The 19397-nt window shown below is 33.7% G+C and overlaps 1 protein-coding gene across 1 annotated transcript in view; it reads left to right on the forward strand.

The window, feature by feature from the left end:
- Positions 1–19397, forward strand: part of Ppn (proteoglycan-like sulfated glycoprotein papilin) — a 95459-nt gene that overhangs the window by 58182 nt on the left and 17880 nt on the right. The window contains exons 3-11 of the mRNA XM_077440687.1: positions 13581–13647; positions 15179–15357; positions 15434–15494; positions 15581–15663; positions 17496–17646; positions 17730–17853; positions 18631–18711; positions 18786–18958; positions 19040–19172. Of these exons, the coding sequence (XP_077296813.1) occupies positions 13581–13647; positions 15179–15357; positions 15434–15494; positions 15581–15663; positions 17496–17646; positions 17730–17853; positions 18631–18711; positions 18786–18958; positions 19040–19172 (1052 nt within the window). The remainder of the gene's footprint in view (positions 1–13580; positions 13648–15178; positions 15358–15433; positions 15495–15580; positions 15664–17495; positions 17647–17729; positions 17854–18630; positions 18712–18785; positions 18959–19039; positions 19173–19397) is intronic.

The raw sequence follows: 19397 nt of genomic DNA on the forward strand, positions 1-19397 counted from the left end.
CGGAGAATAATCGAGTGCACAAAAGCCTTGGAAAAAGATTAAACATCTCACGTTCCGTGTCAGGTTTACGACTGCTTCAATTGCATCTTACGTATTGAACTTCGATTCGATGTGAATGCTACAATGCGTTCTGAGTATAATTTTTTTTGTATTTTTATGTCTGATGAAATTTATGTGTTTTACAATTTACGAATCGATCGTAAAAAAATGAATTGGATGTATGTGTATTTTGCAAATGTGTGCTTCTAGAGAGGTTTTTACGTGTTTGTGTGAAATTATGACACTTGCGGTTGTGCGCGAGCTAATGCGCGTCATTGTCCTTGAACGAATGCAGTTGCATCATTTGCATCATCGGTTCACACGTGCCGGCGCATCTGCCCAGTCATAAAACCCGTCAAACAAAAGCGCCAAAATAAAACCAAATTACATAAGCTGGCCAGAGCTCGAAAGGCGAATGAACCACCGGCAAGGATTCTCAAACCGCATCCGATCATCTTCGATTATGATTTTATTACGTATTGTTATTACCGATCATAAAACTGAACATTTTCTTTCATCCGAATTAGTATCATTACCTTGATACAAATTTGATCATTCTCCAAGTGGCTTCAATTATTATTTTTATTTTGTACAATTTCTTTTTAGTAATCCTTCCATTCAATATTCTACATACATACATTCTCATATATTCTACATATATACATCCCTAAAAATAATTTGTAATAAACCCATATATATTAACTTGAAAAAACTGCATGCCATATATAATATTCCGATTGTTACAGACATTACTAACAAACTAACCAGTAGATTCTATGATAGAATCACTAATAACCATACTAACACACCTGTGAAGAGTCTCGGTGATTACAACAAAATGTCTATACCCTTCAGGTATAACACACAGATTACCTAAACACAATCTGCTTTAGGTCATCGACTTTAGTGAGTCTTTAATTAATATTATGTATTAGATGTATTATGAGCATTTATAAGGATTGTAAATAGGTTTTTAAGCTCTTTTTCCTATTATGCTGTAGATTAACATTAGCATAATATAATACTATGATTACTAACCAAATTAAATTAAATTGTAAAATAGAAAATGATCAGTAGATCAGTAGCTATTAAAATATATACATATAAGATGTATTGTGAACATAATTTCGTAATAATAAAAAGCATTTATAAATCAAAAAAAAAAAATTCTACATATATTCTCTTCCACGAGCTCAATCTTTATTTAGAAAAATTTCGTTCATCTAACTTCATTAACTCAACTCAATTGTTGATTACTTTACTTCCTTCTCTAATAATAACCATTCTGTGTAGTATAACTCCGAATTTTACCGTAAGGAAGGCCTAACAGGTAAACCCCAATCCGCCTTATTTGTCAATTACAAAAATTGCAGATTTTTTTAAATCGCTGAATTTATCGAAAAACTCAAAATTAACGGGACATCTATGGATTTAAACTTGTACATAAATTTTTCTCTACATAAATCATATTCCAATAGTGGTGACGTAGGTCATGGTGGGTAGGGTGGGTATTTTTAGCCAATTTGATGGAGGAACCGATTAACAATGAAATCAGATAAATTGGAAAACTCTGATAGGAAACGATCGACTTGGAGTCACAAATATCCAAGTCTGACCAGCAGCATTAAAGATTATACTCAGAATAAATTCTTTTCAATCGAAGTCAGCTCACAGCTAAAGCTCACCCGGTGACCTTTCAGTGCTTTCAGTGACCTTTTGTGCCAAACACAAAAACCGAGCCATGCTGCAGGCTATATAAAAAAAAGAACCCATGCGATTTTTCACCACAGGAGGCCAAGAACGAGTCTGTGCCGTTCAATTCAGTTGTTTCCTATCAAAGTTTGTCAATGCATCTGATTTCATTGTTGAAACGTTCCTTATCAAATTTACGATATTATAATCGATTAATGTAAATTCAAATGTAAATTTGAATTCAAAACTACCAAAAAATAAAAGTTAAATTCTACCGACCGCTATACGCACGAACAATGTTTTATTTCTTGACCAAAATGCAATAAAAAAATCGGTGCAAGAACGGGCCTTGATTCGAGCATCTTGTCGTGTAATTTCTACTACTAGTGAAATTTTTCTTCCTACAAATTACGCATACAAACCAGTGGCGTACCATCATTGAACAAGTGGGACTAAAGTAGTCCCCTAAAATTTAAAAATATCAACAATTCAATTACAATTAATATTTCAAAATCCAAAACACTCAAAAGTAACAAAAAATAAAAGTCAAAATCTACCGACCGCTATACGCACAAACAATGTTGTATTTCTTGACCAAAATACAATACGAAACTGAAACGATTTGTAATTGACCATTGTACATTTTACGTAAGTCTCATTCAAGAACGGTTCGACAATAGAAGTCTTTATGATATTTTCAATTCTTAAAATGGAATCATTATTCGATAGTTAGGTACTCGATCTATGTACATACGTACATATATCTAGTTGAAGAACCTGATTTGAAAATCATCAATACTTTTACGTCCTTCGTATTACCATTTTAAATGCTTTGGGTTTCTAGGAATGTTTTGCTATGTGAATCCACATCCGTCTCCCTCCATCTCCCTATGTGGAGGGTCTTGTATTGGATCCACATCAAGTCCAAGCATAAACATTGATTTCATGGCCCTATAATGATCCTTTCGGGTTTACAGACTGTTGCCTGAGGGCGATCCTCCTCGGGACACGGGCCAATTAACCTCACGGACCTCCAATTCTTCGGCCACGGCCACATCACAGGAAAAAAATGCAATAATTTTTTTTATATATATCTATGTATATACCAGACGTTCACGCCCTTCAGTTGTATTAACAATCAGTGCCGTGTAATAGGCGGTTGAATCAGTTACGTACATAATTGAAAAGCGCTTTTTTTACTAATCATTATACTCGTTTTTGCGGCACATATCTCCACTGGTTAATTGCATCTGTGCAGTGCGTCCGAACGAGCATGGATTATATTATTTCATGAAATTGACCTACATTTGAGTGTACGTGATCTTTTTGATGAGAGCGTTGTGCTCGTGTGAACTGTGAAATTCGCATTATTTGAGCGTGTCCGGTAATTTGAGGAATTTAAACCGACACATCTCGTAAAATGACATTATTTATTGTGATATGTACATCTAAACAACAGGCTCGCATGTGTGCAGTATATATAGATCTGGGTGACGGAATAACTACTAAATAATGAATAATATATAATATTAAAATTATTTGCCTGGTACTACTTTCGTGAGGAATGACTAGTTGGCGCCAATTCATTTTGATTTGTTTTTATACGTTTTTAAAATTTTCAATATTCAAAATTTGTATTGAATTATGGTTAAAACAAGATTAAATAATTGTGAATGTAAGATTAAATAATTGTGCATATGTGAATATTATAAAAAAAATCTGCTTTTATTAGAAGTTCTAATTATTAAGCACTACTTGTACTCTCTAGGAAACTAGCATATTTTGTTCAAAGTCCTTTTTAACCGGAAATAATATAATAAATAATAAGATATAATTGTTATACTAGCAGTATAGCTCGGTGGTTGCGTTAATGCTAACCACCGAGAGGTTGCCGAGTTCCAGCCATAGGTTGACCTCGATTGAAAATAATTAATTCGATATTTCTGCAGTACTGCTGGTCAGACTTTGACATCATATTCTTATTTGTTGAATTACAGACTTTGTTGTCCAGCGGTAATCTTAACCATCGAGAGGCTTCCGGGTTCAAGCCCTGGGTTGACCTCGATTGAAAATAATTTATTCGGTGTTTCTGTAGTACTGCTGGTCAGACTTTGATATCTGTGACTCGGGGGTCGATAGTTTCCTATCAGAGTTTGCCAATTTATCTGATTTTACTGTTGAAACGATTCCTCATCAAATTGGCAAAAGCCACCCTACCCATTATGTCACCACTATTTGAATATGATTTCAAAAATTTATTATCTATAACATAGATGTATCTTTAATTTTCTTATACATAGTATTTGTTTGCTTATATATCTGGTCATAGTGACGCTTTAGAGTATTCTGTAATACCACCGTGGTTAATATGTAAATAAATAAATAAATATGCTAACCTCTAGTCTATGCTTCTAGTATTTGAATATGATTTCAAAATGTATTATATATGTATAATCTATACATTTATATACATATGTACAATTTTAATTCAGGGGAAACTCGTAATGACATAATGGGAAAAATATAAAATATTACAATATATGTAAGCATCGGTGTGATGCCACCTTTATCAAATTTTAATCAACAGTAAAAAATTTCTTCGATATTCTTATGGAGCTTTTTCAGATTACATCAATAAGAAGCTGAAAATACAGTTTCAATTCATAACATGTACATACATTACGCCAGCTTATGCTAATTTCCAACACAAATGATTAATAACGACCAATTTATAAAAAGCTAAGCACACATATACTTTCCCACTCGCCAAGACCTTGCAATATTTGCAAACGAACCATATGTGAAAAATCCGCATTTGCTATTTGCTCGTGCAATTTTTTTCCCATTGTATAAATATAATGTACGATATTTGGTTACACGACGCTAATGCCATGTATGGGTTATACGTTGTGAATCGGTTATTGAACGTTTCGAAAAAAAATTGTACATGACTCAAAATATATATTTATTATATAAATACGATATGTATTAAAATTATTGTCCCACGTATATTAATTTCAGATGATTAGTTAAATCTTGTCGTAATGTCTTGTCGTTTCGCCCTTATCTGTGATGAATTGAACTCGATTCGATTAGTTGTGCGTGTAAAAAAAATATTAAAAAAATCCTGTTCTTCGGGATGATACCCTTTCGAAGACGACCAAACGTTTTATTTATTTATTTTTTTATTGAGCGTATTTTTAACGATTCAAAAAGAACGATCGCTCTCCTAACGGGAGGATTCCTTTTCGAACACCGTCCTAGATTGAATGTGCTGATAAATTCAGAATTTTTATTATACGAATTTCCTCTTAAGGTATTATAATCGAATTCTCGACGTAAATATTGAATAATGCAAATTTGACGAGGATTATATATGTATTAAATTTAAACCAGGTCGTTTTATCCACATTGCTCTGATGAAGGATAATTGCTATCGCACTGTGTAAATTGTGAAGCGTAAAAAACAGCGTTTATGAATAAATAGTACGATCAAAGTGGCTGAAAATAGTAAGCCTGTATACAAATTGAATGTGTAAATTACTTTTGAAAATATACAGAATTGTTACGTCGGATTATTTTCAGAGTTTAACTACGGATTGATAAAAACCAATCGGAAATTGAAAGGAATCTAGGGGATTTTATTTGATGTTTTAACCGTTATGTTTTGATATCAGCTCGATAGGTAGGAGCAAAAAGTGCATAGCAGCTGGGTACAAATCGATGACAGGTTTCTATAATAGATATGAAAATGTGATAAAAGATGAAGAAAAAAGTTGTTTTTTGATTATTCCATCACTCTGAAGGCAATATGTACGACCGCGAAACTTTTTCATGAGGATTTTACTCATAGAAAAATCAAAAAGGTCATAATATTTCGGTGAGAATCATTCTAATGAACATATCTACATATGATTTGGGTCAGTTATAGGACACACAGTTTCGTGGACTACCTACAAATGTGTGTTTGATTGGTCCAGTAGACTCAATTAATTATATGATTACTTATCTGACAGCTCTTCAATCAAGTCTGTCTTATTAAAATTTTAAAATAGTTTAAAATGTAATTGATTCGGTTTTAATTAAAAAAATATGAAATTAAATGTCTGAGAATTAAAAGGCCACAATGAAAAAAATGCAGAATGAATTTTCATGCTTTTTTGAAAGAGATTTTAACAGTGTTGATTAAATTGTAATGAAATTTAATATTGCACAAATAATATATGGAAGATATTTTAGAACGTTTTAATTATAAATATGTACATACATATTGCCTGCTTTAGGAATAAAAAAAATCGTGTGATAAAAAAATTTATTATGTGAAATACATATAAACAAAAACATTTCAATAATAATAGTAATTTGAGAGGAAAGGGGAATTTTGTTTAAAGATCAAGTCTTCTTACATTTTTACATCATATGTGCCATTACAGGTATTTCCCCAAGGTGACACATATGGTTAGATTATCTGTGTACATATGTAAGTACTAACAAAATTTCAAACATAACAGTACATAGAATATAATAGAGACATATATGGACAGTAAACAAAATTTTGATACACAGCAAATTTGCGAGAAATATTTATTTATTTATTTATTTAAAGTTTGGACCGTTGTAGCATTACAGGAATTCCTAATGCGCCACAATGGTCAAAAATATAACAGAAAAGACAAGAAACAAAATAATAAATTAGACATAACAAAAACAAAACATATATATACACAAACAACTAAAAATAATAATTATTATTATTATATATCGTTTATCGTCTTGAATTCATTCTATGTTTACAAGGTTTTTGTATTTCGTAATATTCTTTCTCGAATATGATTTTCAAGTTATGAATTCCATAAGTCCTCACCAGATAGAGTTTCAAAATTTGTCATCCGGACTGACCGAAACCAATCACGACAAGCAAATAATACACCACCACCACGTCGATCTACTCTATCGCGACGATACACCCTCCAGGAAGAATCAAAAAGTTCAGCATCAAAAAATGATGAAGTCAACCATGTTTCCGTTAGTGCTACCATATCATCACAAATAGTAGAAACGGCTGAATAATAAATATATTTATGTATGTAGATTTAACAAATTTGAGATGCTTATAATTCGAATTTTCGAGAAATTAAGGGAAAGAATACCGACGTATTAGATTCGGCCAAACAATTAAGCTAAAAAAATTGGAAAATTCTAACAGGAGACGGTCGATCTGTGTTTATACTACGAGATCTCGCCAGCAGCGTATTTAGCCGGAACATGAACCCATGACCTCTCTACTGGTATGCAGTAGCTCTACCAGTGCACTATGTTGTTTCTATACAGATGGATATGTATTTTATGAGAAAAATTTCTCTAAAGTGCATTTTTATTATTATATGTATGTAGTTCAAATTAATAACACTATACCAAGAAATTTTTAATTTCTGATTCAGATCAGAACTAGGTATTATTGCCATCATTAGACAGGAAAGGATGAACAGGTCTGGACCTCCAGTGAAAATAGACAACTATGAAAAATTAATTAATAATAATCATGAACGAAATGGGGGGGGGGATTTAATTAATTTTCGCCGCTCGAAAGCAAACATGACCCGTCAGATCCTCGAGACGTCATCATTCAAGCGAACCTCAACATGGCAATTAACCACCTAACTAAATATACACATATACATACATGTATATACACATCCCGATCCTAAACCAGGGCTATTCAACTCCAGCCGTGTTTTCATTCAACCCACATCATCGGTTGGGTAATGCGGGATTTTATACGGAATTTCGCCGCTCGTTTCGTAAAATAGCCCGTCCAAATATAATCAATCCAATGCAACGCGTAAGCACATAACGACGTAGACCTATCCAAAATGAAAACCGTTAGCCAAATCTTCCATTTTTCCTAGATAATATTTTAAACTGTGGGGTGTATCCATTATCCACGGCATTCACACGTGCTGAGCGTCCATCATCGGGTCCGTTTATATGTACGTATATAGTTAGAAATCTGATATACTGATCACAATTGAGTGTTTTACGTCAGGAACGTGGATAGGTGTATCGATTGAGTGCTGATCTTCGGTAAACAGCCGATGAATTTAACCGGTTAACTGCCGCCGTTTGTAATATATGGCCGTCGAGCTTTCGCCTTGTGTCCTGCCTTATTTTTTTTTTATGAATATTTTATGTTTATACTTTGATTTCGTAACTTCAAACGTATTGACTTTCGGCGGCCGCTGTCTTGTTAACGTTTGATGTGGATTGATGACTAATGTTACGTCCGTTCTTTGGTGCGTGCTGCAGCTATCAGAAACGCTGTCTGAATGCAAATTTTGAATTAGATGTGACTATGTTTCGTTTTCATATGCTCTGTTAGTTCTTTAGTATGCTTTGTAGATTGGAAGTACTTAGTTTGTAGTATTGAAGCTCATTTTTTTCCAAGAAAAGAAAACTTTGAAAACCAAGTAACCAGCGGCGTAGACTATCATATTATCGTAGGTTATCATATTATGCTTTCGAGGATAGTGGTCACGGGTTCGAGTCCCGCTAGCGTCTCGCTGCTGGTCAGACCTTAGTTTGTGACTCCAGGTCAATCGTTTCTTATCAGAGTTTGCCAATTTATCTAATCTCTTTTGCTAATATCAAGTTATTCAGCGTCTTTGGGCGGTTTCAGACTAGCGTTTTATACGCGCGTATAATCTCGTTTTTTGAAGTGCATGTAGGCGCGTATAGGCGCGCCGTTTTCCATACGCGCAACTCGTACGAGCGTAGACGCGCTTATAAGCTCGTATTATCCATGTTGATACTAAATCACCACTAACGGTTCGAACGAAAACGCCGGAATAAGCCCGTGTACGCGCATCCGGTTTTTTGAAGCGCGAAAAGTAGCGCGCGTGTAAGCGCGTATGCCGAAACGACGGTATACGCGCAGAAAAATACGCTAGTCTGAAACCGCGCTTTAGGTTCGTCAATTTGACTATAAAAAGCTGCAAAAATTTCTACATATATGTATGTATGTATGTCATTGTGGATGTTTGAATGAATTCGAATTGTATAAAATGCTCAAGTATATTCAGGGCCGCTGAGAAGAATACCGGGCCCTGGGAAAAATGTTCCTATGACAAACTAAAAAAAATATTAGAAAAATACCTATATGTTGGTTGCTATTTTTTAAAATAATTAAAAAGAGTGAGGCCCCTCGATTAGTCCGGGCTCTGGAAATATACCCCGGATCCCCCCCCCCCCCCTCTCATCGGTCCTGTGTATATTGAATGTATTGTATTTGTATAAGTGCACTGTAAAGGCGAGTGTTTATGTTCAATGAAATAAAAATAAAATAATAATAATGCTTTCTAAAAATGTAGTCATGGGTTCGAGTCCTACTGGTTGCTGCTAGCCAGACCTTGGTCTGTGACTCCAGGTCGATCGCTTCCTATCAGAGTTTTCCAATTTATCTGATTTTCATTGAAACGGTTCCTGCAAATTTCTCTATGGATGTCTCTGTGGATGTTGATCGTATTTGCCTTGTATAATGCTTACAATGCTTCTGTACAATGTTTGACCATGTATATCGTGTTTAATGTAAAAATATACAATAATTATGTATTAATGATTGATATTTCTTGATCTGTATAGTACAGTAGCATTGGAGTGATCTGTAAGTCGAGTGTGCGTGATTGATTAAAAAAAGTGGCTTTAGTATGGTTTACATCAACTACAAGTAGTCATCTTTATTGAAGCATCTTTTAAAGGGCTTATGTATGTACAATCGAAGCATCTCACATGTCGTTGATATTGCTGACTACGTGTATCCTATTTTACTAGGCCAAATTGCTTAATGTTGGTTGAGTAATTTGATAACTCAAATTTTGAGATCTTACTTACTTGACACTTGCCCACTAGTTTGTCACTACGATAAATTGCCCAGCTGACTGCTTGATTATGGACCCTTTAGTATATTTTTTGAACGAGGAATGATACACTAGATATGTCTGGTGATCCTTCTTGAATTGTCTTTGAAGTCAGAATAACGAAAATGTGTCAATTAAGTACAACCTGTATCCGATCTGTTTCGTCCTGTTATCGTCTCTAAGGCGTGACGAGTCGTTTAAATCTCCGTATCACATGTCTGAATAATTGGAGAAGTGGAATTGAAGAATATTTTATATTAATTAAGAAGAGAAGTAGAAGGAGCCAGAAGGATGTGATTATAACTATTGATGTAACGTCTTCTTGTGGAATTTGGAACTGGAACTATTGGGAATTTTAATGGTAGCCGTACAAAAACATCACTCTTTTCTTTTTTTTTTTTAATTATTTAGATGTAAACTTGTATTGTGTTTGTTTTTGTTAGCCTTTGTTTATAACTAAATAAGTCTTTTTGAAATGTTAGTATTGAAATAGTTCTCGAATACTTAGCTATAATAGTATTGCCTTTGATTCGAACGCCTCTCTTTCCTCGTGTGTAAGATATGTTAATCCGAAAGATACAACTCCAAGATTCATAATGGCCGCAGACAAATTACGATACGGGCGCATAGCGATTTCAAGTAACGATGTGAATAATGAAAATGTAATAAATGGTAAATGCATGTTTCCAACGAAAATAATAAAAAAAAGTAGAAATAAAACAAAATTAAACAACGGTGTAACGAAACGCAGACTCGGTACGAGCGTGATGAAAGGGTTATCTCAGGGCTAGCACACGAGCGTGTGGGAGGAGAGACTAGACAAGAAGAACTGCTACCCTCAAAATGATTATAATGCATTTATAAATTATAGAGTGCTATGGAAAATTTCATCGGAAGTATGTAATATTATATACACAACAATGTAATTGATTTCGATAGAGTAATGTGTTGGAATATGAACATTTTTTTTTAGTAATATAATTATCTGATTTTATACGGGATGTAGAATCGTTGGATAGAAAGGTCAGAATGGCATACCTTCGGCAATATTTAACACGTGTAAGCTTGTGAACGATCATGGATCATGGGCACGATAAGTGCCCTTGTAGGCCAAAGCGCGTGCAAGTTATTATTAAATCCATAATGGCATATATGTATGTATATTCTTTTGTCCAACTTTTCCCCATATATACTTTTCCTTATACGTGAAGATTCAATATAAACATATACGTGTATTTATGCTCATACTATAGCTTTATCATATGAATTATAATATCCATTTACGAACATATATTATATGTTTATGATCTCAATTTGTCAATTTTTACATGAATAATGGATTGTATTAATTACACACTATCCTCAGGTTATCAATTGGGTTTTTCAATTGTGCACAAAATGACATGTGTTGCGGCCCAAAATGATTTTCTTCATCACCTAGTGTTTCATTGAATATGAAAAAAATCTACATACATTAGTCAAAATCCAAAAACTAATCTACACTCACTGTAAAATCTATATAATTTTAGAATGGTTATTAGCAAAAATATCATATTATATCTAAAAATGAACTTTCTAGGAAACCTAAAAATATTTAAATAAATTTTGACATGTAAATTAAATGAACATTAAGTGTAATCTAATTTTTTTTTGCCTCCGGCGCAAAAAGGAGGAATATATGTAGTATCTTCAAAATTATAAAACAAGTCCCCTCCTCGTAAAAAGTCCAGAATCAGTGTTTTCCAAAGGCTTGGAGGGACCTTATTTGTAGAATAGTCTAGCCTTTCTTTATCTAAATCCGGTTATGTTTGAATATCATTATTTTTTATACTTAAAATAATTATAAAATTGGTAAGATGGTAATACACCCAGTAATACACAATCTTTCAATAAGGTTGTGTATTACTGGGTTTAGCGATGTTCTCTTCAGTCTTCAAAGTTGGTTAACAACCGTTGGAATAATTATGTGTTTCATTGTGTGTTGCAAAAAGCTATTGACCATGGTTAATACATCCTTAATTTGTTGAAACATTTTCATTATTTTGGTTTTCCAGTAATTACAAGTAAATTCTGCAGCCCTAACACTTCATCGCCGCACTTTTTAGTAGACACCTATATCAAAAAAATTTAAAAAATCACGAACAATACAGATTTTTTTCAACTTTATTAGTTCATAGATTCATAGATGTTTTTGTAAAGAAACCGAAATTAATTTAGCTTCATTTAAGGCGTAGCGACTATATGCTCTTGGGCGGGCGCGTGGAGATTTTGAACCTAGCTCAAGCGCCCACCGGTGGGCGCACGGCGACAAATCGGAAAAAATAGATTACGAGACAAGAGATTTGTTCTTATTGTAAAACTAGAAAAACCATAGATAAAGAATAACATAGATGAGGCATTGCTAACAAATTTGCCTAGAGAAAGCGGACCCAACAACGTAAAGATGTGGGGGAAGGAAGGAAGGCAAAAATGTCAATCGACTTGGAAATCAGCTAGTTACTGAGAGAGTGCATTTTTTGTGTGCACTCTTCAAAAGTGAGACAATTTTTCTAACGTCAGGCCCCATCAATGTTATTCTACCCAACACGACGAATCTAATTTTAGCATCCTTGAAATAATTAGAAGGTATATGTGGGTGAGAAACATATTGAAGATAGTGGAGTGATTGAATTTCGAAGAAGCAATAGGAAAACGTCTGCGTATCAGATGGATGTAATCGGGGGCGGCAATTTCAATTATGTTTTGCAAGGTATTCTTATATTGTCAATCACAATATCTCAATTCGTTCATTTTTGTCATTAAATATTTTTTATTACTTACATTTTTGTTTTTTTAGAACACATAATCAACGAAGTCGATAATTTGCTTAAAAAAATTTCATTTTCTTTGAATAAAATGTTACTAAAATACATTAAGTCTAATTTTTTGGAAAAAAATATGTATAGGGAGGGGTGGCTTTAGCTTCTCCGAGGTCACCTGTTTTTAATGTCACGAGCCGCCCCTGGATGTAATGAATGATTTATGAACATTCCAAAATGAAAGTCTGATTGATCAGTGTTCAACCACCTTAAATAAACTGATTGAAAAGCACTCAGTAAAGAAATGTTAGTTGACAAGTTAAGGCAAGTGTGCGAATGATAAAAATTGAGCCGTTGAGTTATTACGTGATTTTTTCTTTGTAATGCATATAATATTCGTACCTGCATAAAAGTGCGTGTGTTAATAATGATAGTGGTGCATAATTTAAAAATGGGTCCATTTATGGATTATTATAACGGTATAAAACGAATTACGACCATTTTGTGTGAAAGGTATAATTTTCACTGTAAGCCAAACGAAAACGCACACAGGTGCCAGAGGTCGTTCTTTGTGGTTTCTCCTGTTCATTAAGACGTCTCCCTTTGAATTTTTTACGATGACTTGCATCTCGACCACGACCTGATGATGCCGAGACACGTGGGAGTCGGACACACTCGATACAATAGCCTAGGGTCGATAGATGCAAGCAAACAGATACCAGGACTCATTGAACACGTCCGAAGCGCCCATTTGAAGTTTAATTTGTTCCCATTTTACATACATAGGTCAGCATGTGGTGACAATTTTGACTTTAAAATCTACGTTGATCCTGAGGATTTCCGGTCGGTTTAAATATACATAATCCTCCACATAATCATCCCGACACGTACTGCCTACCAGTTTCAAGCTAAAGTTTTTATTTTCAATATGACAAAAATAAACAGACTTTAAACGATTTTGTTAATGTAGGTACACAGCACGCTAGGATGTGCATTTTAAAAATAATATTTAATCAAAACAACCGTGTTATTTTAATACCATACATATATGTACATTCACATACGTGTTTTGCAAAATGAACGATTTTCGATAAATATTTAAAAACCACTTCATTTGTATTTATGTTTTTATTTTCAGATCTCTAGTGTTGTTGTCTTTCATCATCACGACATATTTTACATTCGCCGCTGCGAGGCATTTAAATGTAAGTATCAATACAATTGATATACATATGGTTTATAGGTTTTTGAGCTCTTTTTCCTATTATGCTGTACAATAACATTCGAATAATATAATGTTTGATTTCTAACAAAATTAAATTAAAATTGTAAAAAAGAAAATGATCAGTAGATCAGGAGCTATTAAAATAGATATAAGATGTATTGTGTACATAATTTAGTAATAATAAAAAGCATTTAAAAATCCAAAAATATAAATATGGCGCTTACACCGTTTTGACGCTGCAACTTTTACTACAGTCAATACATTTTTGTTTATTTAGAATAGTCAAGAAAGATAATTATAATATATGTGCATAACTTAGAGCTACAATATAAACTAAACTTATTATCTAATATCACTAGTACAGAGGTGTTGTTTTAAGGATGCCAGGAATCTATCAACTTTGTCAACATTTCTTACATCTTCTAGCCATTGTACTCAACAACACCCCTGTACAGGATACTCCTCCTTGATCTACTTAATTTTAGATTCTTAACTATTAACATATTCTTACCTCTAGTATTATAACTATGTATGTATGTACATCAAATCCTCTTATCAAATATTTGTCAAAATATGCACACTTTCAAGGTTTTATTCACATTCATCCAATACAATTCCTTCAACATATATTTTATACTAGTTAATCTGTTGCCACTTAAAATACTTCGCATAGTTCTATTTTGTAATTTTAATTGCCTTATTTATTAAATTTAAAAAAAGGACCACAGTACATAAAATGAGGACGCACAATTGCATTATAAAATAATATTTTTGTATTTCGAGATAGAATATTTCTTAGTCTACATAATAGTGCAATTTTCTTCGCTACTTTTTTAAAAATCATCTCTCCATGTAATTTAAAATCTAATTTATTAACAAGTATTACTCCTAAATATTTAAAACCATTAACTATTTCTAATCTTCTATCATGTATATTTATATTTAAATTATCATTATTAAGTTTTTTAATGTTAGTTATCGTAGCTTTTGTTTTATCAACATTTAATTTTAACTTATTATTACCTAACCAGTTTTGTAAGCAATTTAATTTAAAATTGAATGTCTCAATTACAACATCTATATTTTAATCTACTGTATATATTAAAGTATAATCTGCAAACAAATGTATTTTATACTTATCAACTACCTTAACAATATAATTTACATATATACAAAATAAACAGCAAAAGTCCCAGCTTTGATCCCTGAGGAACACCATAATCGTTAATCAATTCACTAGATATTGATTAGATACACATGAGTAGTGGCCGGATGCACAGCGCGCCGTTTATTGTTCAATTGTTGTAAATACTATTGTTCAATTGTTGTAAAAGGTTCGCCCATCCTTTTTTTTGTACTCTAGCTTTGCTAATAGAGCCAAACCGCCCCGATTCCTGGAAAAAGCACAGTCTCTATCCGCAGTCTACACATGAGCTTATTTCAAAACGATGTAAGCGCCCATAGTACATTTCTTTCAAATGAAAGTTCAATTTTTGATTGTTTGTTTATAGGTCACAGTAAAATCGCGCCATAAACGACAACAAGGAGAGAATTTATATTTATCTGGATCATATGTGATTCCTGGAGGGGAAGGGAGTGCCGGTTGGGGTCCATGGGAGCCCCCATCGCCATGTTCCCGTTCTTGTGGTGGTGGTGTCACAACACAGATACGCCGCTGTGAACAAATCGAGTAATAAAAATGCGCTTCAGATCTTATCTTCGTTCTATGATGGATCGGATTGTATCATTTTAATTTATGTTTTCAGTTATAATGGTACTCCACGGTGTGAGGGTGGCGCTAAGAAGCATTACTCGTGTAATACACAGGTGATTTGAAAAGAATGTCAATAATATTGATATCTTGTGTAGTAGTAGATATTTATATATGAACATATTCTGAATTACCTTTGCAGGATTGTCCTGAAGGCGGTGTAGATTTTCGATCGGAACAGTGCTCATCGCATGATGATACGCTTTTCGAAAATGTTAAGTATAAGTGAGTATTTTCATCGATATTTCTTAATACTTTTTTATGACTCGACAATAGTTGTAAAAATATACTTTTAAAGTTGGCACGCCAACTGAAATGCTTTTTTGTTATGCATGGAATGGGCTGCAGAATACATATACATACATATCTCTCAAAACGGTGATTGCTTTATGGATTCGATTTAAATCCCATTTCAGTTAATTTGGCAGGTAAAATATGCGATTCTTATTGGTCAGTTAAGATTTATTTATTTGAAGTTTGGACCATTGCGGCATTCAAAAATTCCTAATGCGCCACAATGATCGAAACTACAACAGGAAAAAATATATATACAGAAAAAATACGGGTCTGGGTCACTGCATCGAACGTGACTAGAACGAACGTCAAAATATCGAAAAAATCCCCCCCGAAACATCCCCCCATACCTCCCCAGGCGAGTGACGCACGAATGTGAAGAACATATCCGAATATGGGTGACCGTAAAAAATTCGAAAATGTTCGTTTACCATGCATACATATTAAAAACGGTTATTATAAGTATATGTATTTCAGCGGCGTGCGGTAAAACTCTCTCTCCCCTCGTCGTACATCCTCACTTAATTTGCGCGAGCAGGATACAACAGGAACAAGAGGAACGGACTTTTCCTCCCGTATCCTGCGCGCGCACATTAAACAAGGCTGTATGACAAAAAGAGAGATAATTTCACCGCATGCCACTGATATATATTATATGTATATTATACATAGTACCGTTTACCATGCACCCTTTTTTTATCTTTGCCTTCCGATATTTGCTTTTTCGACCTTTTCACTTTCGGTGCTGTGAGGTAGACCCAGTAGGCACTATCTACATATAAACGACTCGCAATTTCAAGCAAAACACGAAAAACAATTAACATTTTTAAATATACACACACTTGTACAACTGCTGAGTTAAATTTTAAATATAAGTTTTATTTGCTTCGTTCTAACGCACAAATATTTGGATATATTCTTCACACTCTTGCGTCACTCGCCTGGGGGGGGGGGGGGGTATGAGGGGGGGATTTGTTGACTCCACCCATGATTCCACTCATCTTTTAGATCTTTCGACGTTCGTTCTAGTCACGTTCGATGCAGTGACGGCCACCGAAAAAATACATAATACATAAAAAAAACAATGGCAGCAAAAATTCAAACAATAGTAGAAGTAGTCACAAGAAATATAATAATGGTTAAATATAAGTAGAAAAATTGGGAATATCTTGCATCAACAGTCAGCACCAATATATATGTATATATTTACAATATATGAATAAGAACCAGCCGTGAATACAAAACAAATGATCAAAATCCATTTATAAATCACATCCAATTTTGAAAATAGTGGTGAGCGCAGGCTACCAGACAAATAGGTGAAAAAAATCTCTGATAACTTATGCTCACTGAGGTGGAAAATATCACATTCAGGCACGGCAGCAACGATTTCATTAAGAAGTCGGATAGCTCTTGGAATAGGAGCCATCTGATAAAGAACTGTGTGGGCACGAAGTACAGCCATCAAATGATGATGTCTACCACGCACATAAAATTATTAGGGACATAAAGTCCCAACTGTTCCAGCAATGATGGGCATGACGTATTACCTCATAGAAGCTGGACAGCATAATTAATGAGAAGTTTCTTTAAAGTTCATGGAAATTATACCCAAGTATGCCCGATAGGAAATATAATCTGATCAATAGGAAATGAGATATAATTATATATCTTTATTAGAGGGCTAAACTAAAAGGCATGGGTGGATTTCAAATAATGCAAAATGACCACTAATAACCACTTAATAAAATATATTTTTCCAGGTGGGTGCCATATACGAAAGCTCCAAACCCATGCGAGCTTAATTGCATGCCGAAAGGTGAACGATTTTACTATCGTCATAGTAGAACAGTGGTTGACGGAACCCCGTGTAACGACGAGTCGATGGATGTCTGTGTCGATGGCGAATGTCAGGTATGGTGATTGATATAATATTTATGTATATGTGTAACAGTTTATTTACTGCCATAATTAATTTTAAACTTATTTTATTATAGTCAGTGGGATGTGATATGATGGTAGGATCGAATGCCAGAGAAGACAAATGTCGAGTATGCGGTGGAGATAGTTCGACTTGCCAAACCATCGACGGCATTTATGATAAGGACGATCTTGTTGTAGGTCGGTATTTTGGTGTATTTATTAACTTTAATCATTGAATTTAAAACAAACTCGTTAGAAAACGATGTTAGGAGGGCTGAACACCAGCGCCTTGTCCATACAAACGTATTACACTTCTCCCTTCCTCAATTATGGCACTAGAGAAATTATTTTTTAATATGCTATGGATATCCACCATTGGGATGCATCTGTGCTTTTACTTTTGTGATTAATTATTTTTTATAGGAGCTAGGACCCGCCAAACATCTATAAAATCGCCTCTTTTTTACACCCACGAAAAGAGTTCAGCGTGCTTAATTAACGGTCGATTTAAAAAAAAATACGCGCATAGTTGCACAGAAAATATCTTTCTCATACCGATGATGAATTTTTTTTAAAAATTGGTCCAGTTTTGGATGAGAAAATTGGAGAATACGAAACCTCGATTTTGTCGATTTAAAATACGTATTATCTGGTCGAAGCGCAACTGTCGCATTCACTCAATATATATATCGAAGAAAGGAACGGCAACAAAATTAAGGTTTCTGGTGTACAGCCCTCTTAAGTAATATATACATAGGTGAAATAATACTGAATAAAATATTGTTTTTTAAACTAGGTAAATATGAATATTTCATTGCACGATAATATGATCCAGATTGAATTATTTATAATTTTGAATTAATTTTAAGTGTTGATTTATTGTCAGTTTGGTAGCCATTCACGATTTGTTGTCGAACGGCAGACACTGGAAATGTACTCTACTAATAATAACATACAATTTAATTTTGATTTTAGGATATAATGATGTATTACTGATTCCTCAAGGAGCTACCCATATCGTGATTAAAGAAAGAAGTCCATCTAATAACTATTTTGGTAATTATTTCTACATAAGAAGTGGAAACAAACTAAACTGGGAAAGGATAATGATACAAATTTAATGTTTTCAGCCATCAGGAATAGAGAAGGACACTATTATTTAAACGGAAATTGGCGTATTGATTTCCCTCAAGCATTTACGTTCGCCGGTTGCATTTGGCATTACGAAAGAACACCCCAAGGATTTTCTGCGCCCGACTCAATAACTTGCATAGGACCTACATCAGAAGCAGTGTATCTCTCTGTAAATACCAATAAATTTATGTATATTATAATAATTAATTTGTTTACGCATAATTGTAATAAAACAATGTTTATTTTTTAGTTATTGTATCAAGTAACCAATGTCGGAATTCAGTATGAGTACAGTGTTCCTACAGGTGTATCTAAGAGTACTGACGATGAGTATGCATGGGTTCATGATAATTTTACACCATGCTCTGCTTCTTGCGGTGGAGGTAAATTGAGTGATCATCTTTGAATATTCAAAGTCGATATTTTTTTATTTTTTCAATTAAATCATGCACACTCGACTAACAGATTGCTCCAAAGCGGTGAATCTACTAAGCAGATTAAGAATCGATAAATTATATAATACATATATTATTAAATATATAATTAAACATACAAACAAATCGAAACAACACTTGCCATCTATGTTCAGACATTATACACATCGTAAA

Source organism: Arctopsyche grandis, chromosome 11, assembly GCF_051622035.1.
Source record: "Arctopsyche grandis isolate Sample6627 chromosome 11, ASM5162203v2, whole genome shotgun sequence".
NCBI classification, from domain to species: domain Eukaryota; kingdom Metazoa; phylum Arthropoda; class Insecta; order Trichoptera; family Hydropsychidae; genus Arctopsyche; species Arctopsyche grandis.